Here is a 13,694-nt window from a genome sequence, read left to right as displayed (position 1 = left end):
TAGAGAACAACACAGGAGTTCCAGAAAATCAAGGAAAAGCACAAATAAAAGTGTCTTTAGACATTATAAACATAGTGACAAAGTATCGTTATATATATATATATATATATAAAAAAATGTTAGCTTTCAGATAATATTTTATCATCGTCATTCGTTTTTTTTATAAACTATTAAAATAAATTGTGTATACAATTAAATACTTGATTTGTTTTATTTACAACTAACATGAAAATATTCAGGGCCAATTAAACGTTTGTATTTACATCCTCCGCGGATAAGTGACAAAAGTGATCCTGCGAGATCACGACGATTACTGAGGACAAGAGGATACAGTGGACTCCAGCAGCTTTTAAAGCTGATGTTTGGTCATATTTTTTTTTCAAAACAAATAAAAGGAAGTAACGAGTTGGTCAAAAGTCACGTGTTCAGTTAATTCTGCAGTATTTGAGTAGGTTAGTGATCGTACCGGGGGTTGGGGGACCACTGTTTTAAACAGTGTGTTTACAACGCACACATTTCATGTTTATATAATAAACAAAAACGTTTAAGATAAATATTTAAACAACATAAACTCCAGCTTTGAGGAAGTGACCAGAATATATATTTTTTGTTGCCTCGACTGAAGGTATTTGGGAGATTTTGCCCTGGATTGGATACTTTTCCATTATTAAGGTTCCAGGGTTGAGTCAGTACTTGGGTATCTTAGGTCAGTCTGTCAAACTGAGCCTGAGAAACCTGGGTGTTGTATTTGATAAAGAAATGTATCTTGTTCAACACTGCAGAAAAACTGACCAGAAACTGTTTCCTTCAACTGAGAAAAATCTCTAAACTTAGGAAAATGTTGTCCGAACATGATCTGGAGCTTATAATCCATGCGTTTGTGTCTTCTCGCCTGGACTATTGCAACAGTTTATTTTCATGTCTTAACAAGAAGGATCTGTCTCGTCTGCAGTTGATTCAGAACTCTGCAGCGAGAATTCTGACCCGTTCAAGTAGAAGAACCCACATTTCCCCGATCCTTAAAACTCTTCTTTCAGGATCAACTTTAAAATTCTGTTTCTTACTTTCAGATCTATTCATGGTCAGGCTCCTCCTTACATCACTGATCTGATCCAGCCTTACACCCCAGCTCAGGCTCTGAGGTCTGTGGATAAGAATCTACTTATGGTTCCTGAACACACGGTTCAGGACCAGAGGAGAGAAATCTTTTCAGGCTGTTGCTCCTAAGCTCAATCTTCCTCCCTTTGCGCTTGATGGAGTCTACTGACTCCTTTAAGAAACATCTTAAGACGTTTTTATTTGTTCAGGATTTTCCTTGATTTTCTGGAACTCCTGTTGTGTTATCAGTTTTATCTTGACCTTTAAAGTATATACTTTATTGAATATTGTTTTGATTGTTAAGCGCTTTGTGACCCTGCTCTGGAAAAGCGCTATACAAATAAAAATGACTTACTTACTTACTTACTTACCTACTTACTTACTTACCTACTTACTTACTTACCTACTTACTTACTTAGTTACTTACTTACTTGTGAAACTGGAAAACCCAACCCTATCTGGTCCTTGTCGGCTCTTTTGGTTGGTCATAGAGATTCTTATTGTGTAACAAATGAACATCCATTTTTCTACTCAAATTGTAGACAAAAACGATTTGGAGGTATCAGATATTATTTATGAAGAATGAAAACCTTAAAAAGGAGAATATGGCATAACTAATAGTAAAAAGTTTACAAGTTACAATAATTTAACTACTACTCTTCCATGGTATTATTAATAATAATAATAATAATAATAATCTCTATTTATATAGCGCATGGAAGATATTTTAGTGATACAAAGATGGTTAGGAATACATTTAAAAAGTAAAATATATTCATGTGTCAACTTAAGTCACTTGGATCAACCATCAAAGAATATGACTCATCATAATTCAAGTAAGTCAGGTCATAAACAATTATAATGGAGGAATATCCAATAAAATACAATATAATATCCATTATATTGATTTTAAATTTTATATTAGATAAAATCACATCATTCATTTTTTTGTATTAGACTAAATTCAAACTTTAATGTAAAACTCGTATTAGCCACCAGGTGTCATGAGACCAAAGAAAAGAAGATTTAGTCGCACTAACGAAACAATGAATAGAATCGTCATCATGACGAGAAGGAAACAAGAAAATACTTGATTCTGTACAATAGCATTTGCAGTAAAATAACAGACATTATTAAAAATGTAAACAAAAGTATAGAAATAATCATAGAAAGGAAGTAGGGCACGAGTTGGGGAGATATTCGAGACCCACAACAAATTAATCATTACTAAAAAAGAGACAAGAAATACTCCCGATTGATCCTCCTTCATGCGAGCTTTTACCTGTTTCAAGCTCCTCCCCCTTTGTCTTGTAATCCCAATCAGGAAGCGACGGTGTCACCTGTGAGATGAACCCTGTCCAATCAGAAGCGCTGGTTCATTTCCTTGTTTATGCTGTTGCGCTCGTCGTTTTTATCTCCTGCTGACTTTATTCACTGTTGTCAATGCAGCTGACTTTATATATATTATATTAAAATATTTACCCCTTCTTAAACATGACCTAGTTCGTCATTGTTCGCACGTTTGTCGCTAATGGACTTTTATTTATTTAAAACGACATTTCAATCGCACCTTCCTGCACTAACCTGAAAGTCCAGTCTGTTCAGATTTCAAACTTGAGAATCCTGGAGGAAACATGGACGTTGGAAGGTAAGAATACTGTGAAACTGCAACTATATCCAATTGAATAATACAATTATTTTAAATGCATTTTCATGTTTATAGATATGATGAAATCTAACGTTGTTTGAATGTCATACATTGCATTATGAGTATTTAACACAGAACTATTTTTTCAAAAAGTATTTTCAAATTGCATGTTCTTATCTATTATTCGAGCTTAATATTGTCGTTGTGTATTTGAACTTTGGCTATAAAATGATCCTGTTTCTAAATTAAGTTTGTATAACCCAATTCAAGAAAGTAAACCTTCTGAAGAGGTTTGATGAGAAACACCCTGGGGCACATTTATTAGTGGCTTGGCACCAGCGACTAGTGTCGTTTATTGTTGTGTATTTAAGGCAAAGTGACCAATATCCTGTCTCTTGACTCGTCCCTCCATCAGTGATCGAGTGGTTGCGGTCCACAACAAGGAGTTGGCAGCCTCCAGGCCAGAGGATGAAATGTGGCAAAGCTACTTTGAGAACCCGCTGACGGCGGCGACCAAAGCCATGATGAGCGTCAACGGCGGCGACGAGGACGGCACAGCAGCTCTGGAGCGAGTCTATCACCACTACAAGGTGTGAGGTCTCAGTGCGCTCGGATCATTTCACAGTATGAATGCAAGTTCTCCAGTGCCATCAGAATATTGTGATGTTCAAACTCTGACTTTTTTTAATGTCAAATGTTTGTTTCGTAATTTAATTAATTTAATAATTAACATTTGGGCGCACGGCGGCGCCGTAATTAGCGCCTCATAGCAAGAAGGTTGCTAGTTCGCTTCCAGGCCGAGCCAACTCGTGACCTTTCTGTGTGGAGTTTGTATGTTCTCCCCGTGTTGCGGGCACTCCGGTTTCCTCCCACAGTCCAAAAACTTACAGCGGTCTATTGAGAACTTTGGGAAATTGTCCAGAGGTATGAGTGTGTGTGTGTGTGTGTGAACGGTTGTCTGTCTTTTTGTGCCCTTGAACAAACTGGCGTCCTGTCCAGGGTGTCCCATGCCTCTCGCCCTATGATACTGGGATAGGCTCCAGTCTCCCCGCGACCTCTGTAAGGGATAAAGCGGTGGAAAATGAAATTCATTTCTACATTGGAATTTGTTTATTTTTTACTAATTTAATTGATCAATTTGAATATTTTCAAAATGAATTCATATTTTTACCACTAGACGATACCAAAGCCGTCATGTGATCTTGTCTGCGTCTCATGTTCGCTCAAGTAGCTCTGTACTCATTTTAAATGCTCAATAATTGCAATTTCTTCTTCATTTTTCCAGCCTGTCAGAGAAAAGAGATACATTTCCAACAGTGATTCCAACACACATTTGCCTCAAAACTGCACAGAGATTTTACAGATCCTGGATCTCCAGAACATGAATCCAATTCCCGTCAATCTCTCTCTCCACAACCCGACCACTGCCGTGCATCTGAGCTCCGAGCACAGAGCAAGAGTCCTTGCTGCACATGCCCGGGAGGGCAAATGCAAAACAGCAGGTTACACAGCCTGGACTAAGTTGGATGACATGCCCTCGCTTTCAATGACGGGGATTCCTCCTAACCCCGACAATGGAAAGAAGCTCCGGGTGGTTTATGACCATAACTCTGTGGATTCGCCGCTCACCCAATATTTCAAACATGCACCTGAAAGTTCTCCGGACAGCATATCTGAAGATGCTCCAGATGTAAGAGTTGATGTTGCGTTCAGAATTAATTTTTTTGGGTCATGTCTAAACATACTTTCTCTCCTCTTTTAGGTTAATGAATCGCCTCTCAGCATTCCAGTGTAAGTTAACAGTCTTATATATATATATATAGCAATTTACCAATATACCTGTAGTTGAACGATGTTAACTTCATCAACATAAATAGCCATAAGAAATGGATTGGATGGATGGATGGATGGATAGATAAATGGATAGATAGCTCAATCCTTCCCTCACTGATGACACTCAACTGTTGCGTAGAAGGGAAACTAATGTGTTGATTTAAGTGTGTCTTAAATAGATGTGTGACTCTATTGTATCATCAGTGTGTGTCTGTTTGTACAAAACTCTCTTCCATTAAAATATTTATGTTAGAAAATGTGCTTAAGCCCCGCCCACAGATCGTTTGTTTACCATAACCACACCCACTCTGTTGTGATTGGTCAAACATCGAGGTATATAATTCACCCAGGAAATCTCCACCTCCAAGGGACTTGTTGTATAAACAAAGTGGGTTGTGATTACAGCTGGCTGGAGGAGGAGTGAAGCCATTATTACATCATAATGAACTCGGCTCTCGTAACCTCTTGTTCGCCCAGATTTCCAATGGGAGAGAACTTTATATTAAGTAATTAATTAAGAGTAATGTGAGAAACTTACTGCATGTTGGAGAGGAAGACTTTTAAAAACTGTGAGAGAGTCAGGAGAGTTAGGTTTTCACATGAGTTGCCCTTTAATTAAAATATTAAGACAATAGAAACAGACTGTGAATGTGAAGAAAGATCATTCAAGTTCTCCTCTTCACAGTGACTGTTACCACTATTCAATGGACGCCAGCTTGTCTCAGCGCTCACGACAAGCCGATGGAGCGATGGCTTATCTAAACAGGGGTCAGTTTTATCCCCTGACTTTGAGCAGAACGGATCTGGCTCAGTCTTCACGGCACGAGAAAAACGGCTCGCGAGCATCTCGGCTGGATCACGGCGGCATCGTGCAGGTGAGGAAGAAGATATGGTTCCTTAATGGTCTACTTACATCATTTTAAGTCACAAATTCCCTTTAAATTTATTTAAGAACACATTCGTTGATAAGGTCAAACGTTGATATCCACTCATGTAACTGCGAACATTTGGGTGTTAATTTTTGATCAATGTTGATAGTGAATAAGTCTCTGACGTGCATTTCTCAACGTGACCAGTAAGAGCCGCCAAAGGGCCGGAGCAGTATATTTGTGCGTACGTTACCTAAAAACCCAAGGGTAATACCACACGTTTTCAAGCTCTTCTAATGCTTTGTAAATATGAACTTTATGTGGAAAAGTACTTTCATTCCTGCACTCTTATTACTCGAGGTCAAGTATACTTGAGTCCACCTGGTACGCAGAGGCAGTCGTACGCTAACTCATCCCTTATTATAGTCTCATTCCAAGGAAGGTTTAAACCTACATTTTGAAGTTAAAATCTTTTAAAAGTCCTCCAAGGTTTTTGACCTTCATTTAGTCATCGGCAGTTTCCGTGTCATTTTTTTAGAATCTGTCGCGATCAGCCGAAATGACGCTGGCACCCTTTGAAGTCAATGCAAGCATGTTAAAGAGACTTTAAAATATTTAAAAATAAATAACATGACTTTAGCATTTTTCATCGTAAATATCTTTTGTACTTATGTAGATGGATAACCTTTATTGATCCCCCTGGAGGTCTCCTTCGGGATATTGATTTCCAGCTCACAGCAACACAGATGATGGATTCATAAAACAAGAACAGTGCAAGCAAGTGCAATAAAAAAAATCGAAATCTCAAGATAAAGAAAATGGGTCAAAATGGGTCAAAGAAAAATAACAAAGAAAAGGATACAAAGATTAACATAGAATAGAATCATCTTTTCCCTTCACTCCTGCCCCCAAACTCAGAATTAAACGATCTAACAGCACGAGGAATGAATGAGTCCCTGAGTCTATCAGTGTTGCATCATGGGAGGAGCATTCGTGCTCCATCTGCTTCTCTGTTCACTGATGACAGTGTTCAGAGGATGATGTCATCATCATGATGGACAGTAGTATGTTTTCATAAGCTCTAATGGACATTACAAATTATACAGATCCGTTTTTCTTCCCTTTTTTTTTTTTCATCATTTACCAACCAGTGATAATGTTTATCGTTTCTTTAACTCTACGGAAAAGTCTATGTAAAGACATAAGTATCTACATGGTGTTAAATTTATTTAATATGTTTATTTCGAGAAAGGTCAAACCAGTTCAATAATGATAACAAAACATGTCTGTCCCTGCAGAGTGTCATCATGGTTGTGTTTGGGGAAGACAAGAGCAAGGATGAGCAGCTGAAAAACTGGAAATACTGGCATTCTCGTCAGCACACAGCCAAGCAGCGGGTCCTGGACATTGGTGGGTGGATTGTCATCCCTCATCGCTATCGCCTCCACACACGGGGCTACCGAGGAACAACTGTCACACACGTTTTAGGCCTGTATCCTGAGGGGAAACGGGAGTGATTTGAATAACTGTCACTTGGCGATTCCCACAGGATGGCTGAGAATAGAAAGCTGTAGACGTTGAGAGCAGAAATAGGTGCGGGGGCCTGGACAGAGGCCATATCAAGTGCAAACAGCAGGGGAACAAGCTCCAACCTGTACCAGCAGAGGAAAAGGAATGAACACCAATAATGTTGTCTTTCGCTTTCAAATAGGTTCCTTTTTCCTACGGCAAACTGATCGCACATTAAACAGCGTTGGCTGTGGGGATTTGTGGTGTTCATTTAAACAACAACAACAACACAATAAAATGAATCCACATGTATTTTTTATTTTATATTTCATCAAAATTTTAAGAGGATAATTTTTAGAGATTAATATTTTCTACTGGATTCATGTGTTTGGTTGTTTGAGGTGTAGGCAAGAGTTCTAATCTAACAAAACTTTGAACTGGAAATGGCCCTAAACTTGGCACCACTTGGTTAATTCAATTTCAACAAAAATGCTCTTGAAACTATTTGAAAATATTTGTGGACTGCACTTGTGGTTTTCATCAGTTGAGAAGAACAAGTTATATACACAGTTGGACTTGTACTCTGAGCCCTTCTTCTTCTTTCGTGACCTCCCAAACTATAACGTGGCTGTTTATACATATGTTTAATGTATTGAGACTGTAGCTGAAAGTACGTGCCAGTGCACGTTAACCAAACATTCATACAGTTTTAAATAATTATAGTATAATAGAAAGATAGATAAACTTTATTGAAATTGTTTTTCCAGCACAGCAACACAGTCGATAGATTAATGAAACAAGAACAATAAAAAGAAGGTTCAAGATAACACAATCTAAATCTAAAGATAAAGAACATAGATCAAAGGAAAATAACAAAGATTAACATGGAATAGAATCATCTTTTCACTCCTGCCCCCAAACTCAGAATTAAACAATCTAAGATCACGATGAATGAGTCCCTGAGTCTATTAGTTTTGCATCATGGGAGGAGCATTCATGCTCCATCTGCTTCTCTGTTCACTGATGACAGTGTTCAGAGGATGATGTCATCATCCATGACCAGTAATATATACTCTAACATTTTACATTTTCTCTTCTTTGTGATCACAGCGAACTACAAGGAGAGCTTCAGCACGATCGCTAATGTGGAAGAAATTGCCTACAATGCTGTTTCGTTCACATGGGACGTCAGTGAAGGAGCGAAGGTAAGAAATAGAATAAAGCATAAAACAACACATCAAAAACATAATCATCATGAAACATGATTGAATGAGAAAGAACTTGTTTGAATGCTAGAAAAGTTGCAGGAACATGCATTTTTAAATTTTATTTTTTCTAAAATGGTTTTGTAGGTGTATAGCAGAGTAAACTTTAAGCGTCACCTCGGCAGGTTCAGACTTGATAGTTGGGATGTGCTGGGAAAATGATTTCGGAGCCAAGCACAGGCGTGATAAATGGGTCCGCAGAACCAACAGCAAACTGTTGTTCTGTTGGCTGGAAAGTGTAAAATAAATCTGTATATTATTTATACAATTGTTCAAACGGAAATACAATTTTTAAAAAATGAGTCGATAAACTCCTGAAACACATTTACAGCTGTACTAAGTGTACTGACAGAAAGGGGATGTACTAAATATACCTGGATGAAGAGATTGTCAATAATTTAGCAGCCACTCGTAGCCACAAATCCCAAATGGACTGTAAAGATGGGGCCATGTTTCCTGTGGTGCATGTATATGCCATGTTAGATTTACTCACTTTCTTTTCAGCACAATGCTTGGAAGTCTCTGATCAAACAGGAAACTGAAGTCACATTACAATTCAGTCCTCGTTTGTCTATGGTCACGTGATATTGAACAAACGATCAAGCATTGACACAGGCTTTAATTTGGACACACCCACTGTGCTTGTCACGTGTCAACACTTGTAGTTACAAAGAGGTCATTTCTGCAAGCAAAGTGTCGTCTCAACAGTTCTTATAAATATGTGGAATCAGAAGCAAAAGGAAGTAAGTAATATTTAAAGATCGCTTTTCTAGACCAGGGTCACAAAGGGCTTAAACAATTAAAATGATGTCCAATAAAATATATACTTAAAAGGTCAAGACACATAAGACAAACACAGGAGTCTCAGAGAATCAAGGAAAAACCTGCACGAATAAAAGTGTCTTAAGATGTTTCTTGAAGGAGTCAGTAGATCCATCAAAAACAGAGGGAGAGGAAGATCGTTCCAAAAGCTTAGGAGCAACAGCCCGAGCTGGGGTGTAAGTCTGGATCAGATGAATAGATCTGAAAGTAAGAACCAGAATTTTAAAGTTGATCCTGAAAGAAACTGGCAGCGAGTGAAGACATTTGAGGATCCGAGAAATGTGAATTCTTCTACTAGAGCAAGTCAGAATTCTTGCTGCAGAGTTTTGTATTAACTGCAGGCGAGACAGATCCTTCTTGTTTAGACAAGAATCTTTGGTATCTTGTGTTTTTTTTTTTTAGATTATTGTTGAAATAACTGCAAATAAAAAAGCGATGTATTGTTGTATTCTTTGTCTAGAGCTAATCCAATGTGTTGATTGTTGTGTCCACAGGTGTTTGTCGCAGTCAATTGCCTGAGCACCGACTTCTCGTGTCAAAAGGGCGTCAAGGGAATGCCCCTGGTCATCCAGGTGGACACGTACAGCTACAACAGTGGGAGCGGCAGACCAGTCCACAGGGCTCTGGCTCAAATCAAAGTCTTCTGCGATAAGGTAGGAAAGAATTGTTGTAAAAATTGAAACAAAAAAAGGACAGATTTAGTCAGATCTCTGTCTGCATGAGAAGCTGCTTAACCACAGATTGTGGACATTTACTTATTTTGAATGACTGAGGTTAGCTTATTCAAATAAAGTTCCTCCCAACTGCCTCCCTCCCAACTGCCACCCAAAGAAAATCAATAATTGGAAGTAAATTTTCATTTTCATCTTCAAATTTAGTTTCCATCACAACAATGGTTGCTTTTGTTGAATGTCTTCTCCATTAAACTGCATCCAACCCAACACTTCAACTTTAAACCTTCTTCCCAAACACCTGGAAAGTAAAACAAATTATCACAGAAACCTTTTTTTTGGTCCTATTTAGGGAGCTGAGAGGAAACTTCGTGATGAAGAGAAGAAGCAGCTCAGGAAAAGGAAAGGTGAGCGTCTTTGATTAGGTTCATTGCATTAGAAGATTTTAGTATCAGAAGGTGTGTGTTTTACTTGAAACCATGATGGATGTTTGTCATTACGTATGCTTTGAACAACGGTCTTGGTGACGGGGACGTGATTTGAAGCACAAGTTTGACTCTGAATAATTGAAATATTGTTTGATGACACAAGCCGGCAGAAGAATGTTGCGCAGACGTAGGGTCGAAAATAAAAACACAGAAGGATCTTGGTGTGAAACCGCTAACGACTGCCGGACAAGAGAATGTTGAATATTCAACACAAGTCAAGGCCAAGAGTGGCGAGACTTGATCATCCCTCAGTATCTTCTTATCTTACTGCTTTATTTCTGGCTTATACACTTTATCAGAAGAACATTTTGAGTCTCAGGGTGATTTAAAAGATCCTACTTGCACTTCTTTTTCTCATTGAGAAAGCTAATATAATATCTACCAAAGGGCTGATGAAGCTTTATAAGGCAAGGTTGACATTTTCTAAGATGACAAAGTGGCGCTGTTGGCTTTAAAATAATGGCCTGTTTTATCACAATGGTTGTCACGATCTGAAGACTTTCAGCGAAGACGGCCTCTCATTTGATGATGATAAGGCGATGATTTTACTTTTATTCTTCAAATATTGGGGACATTTGATGTAATTTGACTTTACAGCTCCAGAATAACACCGTTGTGCTGATAATTGATCATTACGACTAATTGCTCATTTGGATTCTTGATTTGCAACGGATGATTTTTTTGCTGTTTCTTCAGGTAAAAACTCCGGGCCGGCCTCACTAGCGAAGAAAGACGTTTGTCGACTGTTCAAGACGTTGAGTGACCTGGAAACTCAACCGGTTCTCTTCATTCCTGACGTGCACTTTGGTCACCTGCAGCGAACTGGCCAGGTCTACACCCTTAACCCCCCTCCCCTCCATGTGATCACACCCACTTTTATTAACATTTCACCTTTATTTATTTAAGGTGTTTTCTGTTAATGCAGAGGAGGATAATAAAAATGGGTGAGTTACCGACCGGATCACCTCCTGATAAAACCTGGGGCCTCATGTACAAAGGGGTTATACGTACAAAAAACGTCCTGAGCCGCCTTTTACGTCAAAGTCCATATGTATCAATACTCAAAAGAGCGATAAAAAGTTTGTAATTCCCGCAAGGTCTGTAGGTTGCTTACGATCAAATCAGCTGCACAGATGCATGTCAGCCTAACTAGTCATGTTGAGATGTTCACATCAGAGTTACAACATTTCTATTTGGCTTTTCCCTGATTTTCTGGAACTCCTGTTATTCTTGGTGTTATTTTGACCTTTTAAGTATATATTTTATTGAGTATTATTTTGATTGTTTAAGCGCTTTGTGACCCTGGTCTGGAAAAGCGCTCTACAAATATAAATGACTTACTTACTTACTTACTTACTTACATTAACGATGTAAAACCCCTTAGTACAAGAGGCGCCTTGTCTTTTTCTTTCAAGTCCATTTTATTATCTAGCTGCTTCACTTGAACATTTGGAAGCATTGGTTGGACTGTGTTGTTTTCTCCATCAGTCTGCTGGTGAAAAGAATGAGAAATGCATCTGAAGAGAAGGCTTGTCCTCCATGGCCCAAAAAGGCAAGAGTAGAGCTGGACAGGAAAGGTAAAATACAATTTTAAATAGAATGTATATAAGGAGGGACAAGACTCTAAATCGTCAAACTAGTTTCAGTAACTGTTTTTTATTCTGTGCACCACCAGTTCTGCTCTATGTCAGGAAAGAGTGCGATGAAGTGTTTGACGCCTTGATGCTTCACTCTCCAACCCTCAAAGCTTTGACAGAGGCGGTGAGTAGCGGCGGCCATCTTTGTTTATTTATTTATTGGCAAACGTCTCACAAATATGCTACAAAAATTCCCGACTGAAATCGGTTAAGCTGTTGATGTTTGTCCTCATCAAGGGTTTTTCCATTATCTTTCAACTTTCTTTATCAACTGTTGACATTCTAGGAGTGAACTATGGATCAGAATTCTTAATAGTTGAATTACATTTTTTTTAATGTTATATATTCTATTTTTTAATTAATTTAATTAAATAATAATCGAATATTGAAAAGTTGAATCCTTTGACATTAGAAACCTCAGGTTTAATGTGGGATCTAATGTAAGCTTTTTGAAGAACCTAGACGTTGAAAAAACGTTTTATATGTAAAAAAAAAAAACAACCTTAATTGATTTGTAAGTGATTCTATGTTGTCACCTGATCATCACAGGTCGCATATGATGGCTGAAAGTTGGATCAAGCAGCTCAAAACTCTTTTGGTATTATCTGGTGACATAAACTGAGTGACAAAAAGCAATGTACGCTAACAATATGGTAAAATAATAGAAGTTAATATTCAGTTTTTGTAGGATTTTTCAGTTGAGGTTTTTTTTTCTTTTTTTTTTTTTTCTGGTATATTGCTCTTGCTGTTGTTAAAACGAATTTCCCCTCGCGGGACAATAAAGGGATTCTGATTCTGATTTTGTTTTTTCAGTAGAGAACCCTGGAATTCGGCTGATACAGATGTTTTTAATAAAAAATATTTATTTTTCACTGTATCTGTGTCACTCGTCTCACAGATTTTGGAGAAATATTCCCTTCCAGTTGATACAATCACAAAAGTGTACCAAAGGAGTAAGAAAGGGTGAGTCTGAGATATTGTCATTCTCTTTAGATTCTCTTCTTACACCTGAATTTCCATTGTTGTTGTGCCCGTCAGGCTGCTGGTGAACATGGACGACAACATCGTGCAGAACTTCTCCAACGAGGACACCTTCACGCTCAGCATCAGCAGCCTCGCCGACTCTCTGCGCGTCACGCTGTCAGAGATATCCATGTAGCGAGAGGACGACGATGACGGGTTACTCAGGTTGTCTCACTATTAAGGGAAGTGAGATAATGTTACATTTTTTAAATGTCGGGGGGTTTTGGCTCTTGATTTTGACTTGTGCACGTCCCACTGACTCAAAGTACAAGATGATGGTCAAAGGCGTTTTGGTAACATCAGCTTCTATGGAAGAATTATTGATGGCATCAGTGGAGACTTGGTTCAGTTGCTATTATGTGGGTCACATTTCAGCTTTATTTTTTTTTTTACTTCAGTGTGTGTTGATGGGCTGCCCTGCTGTTTACGTTCTGCAACAGTTTGTAGATCTTTTTAAATGTGTCAATAAATTAAGTTTCATACATCGTTTGTCTTTTTAAAATGGTTATATATGGTCCATCACTATCCAGAAAGGTTATGCAAAGATAAAAAATGGAAAGTATACCGTACATTGACCAGAAGAGGGCGCTGTGGGTAGTTTGATGGGGTTATTGTGGGTATTCATATGCTTTTACAAGAAACTGAACTCTCTATTAAACATCCAAATACTTCATTTTCTACTAATTTATTTCTAAAATTGACTTTTTCGTCATATCTTTGTGGTTCTGTTCAGTCCGATCCATACATTTGAGAGAAACCAGCCTCTTTCTCAAAGTCAATCCTCCCAGCCAATGGGGAAAAGAGATTTTTCTTTTTTTCTTACATAAAAGT

At 38.2% G+C, this 13,694-nt stretch overlaps 1 protein-coding gene across 1 annotated transcript; it reads left to right on the top strand.

The window, feature by feature from the left end:
- Nucleotides 1-2,496: 2,496 nt before the first annotated feature.
- LOC148067760 (grainyhead-like protein 2 homolog) lies at nucleotides 2,497-13,345 on the top strand. The gene is made up of 15 exons (XM_087804930.1): nucleotides 2,497-2,746; nucleotides 3,162-3,336; nucleotides 4,032-4,436; nucleotides 4,509-4,537; nucleotides 5,265-5,454; nucleotides 6,747-6,858; nucleotides 8,068-8,162; nucleotides 9,539-9,697; nucleotides 10,068-10,122; nucleotides 10,900-11,033; nucleotides 11,110-11,147; nucleotides 11,692-11,780; nucleotides 11,879-11,964; nucleotides 12,739-12,803; nucleotides 12,879-13,345. The coding sequence occupies exons 1-15, from the start codon at nucleotides 2,733-2,735 to the stop codon at nucleotides 12,997-12,999; spliced, it is 1,767 nt and encodes a 588-aa protein (XP_087661056.1). The 5' UTR covers nucleotides 2,497-2,732; the 3' UTR covers nucleotides 13,000-13,345.
- Nucleotides 13,346-13,694: the final 349 nt, after the last annotated feature.

The sequence above is a fragment of the Callionymus lyra genome, chromosome 13 (assembly GCF_982586985.1).
Source record: "Callionymus lyra chromosome 13, fCalLyr1.hap1.1, whole genome shotgun sequence".
In the NCBI taxonomy this organism is placed as follows: Eukaryota; Metazoa; Chordata; class Actinopteri; order Syngnathiformes; family Callionymidae; genus Callionymus; species Callionymus lyra.
The sequence above is the reverse complement of the archived record's forward strand: the minus strand, read 5'-3'. Positions and strand labels throughout refer to the sequence as shown.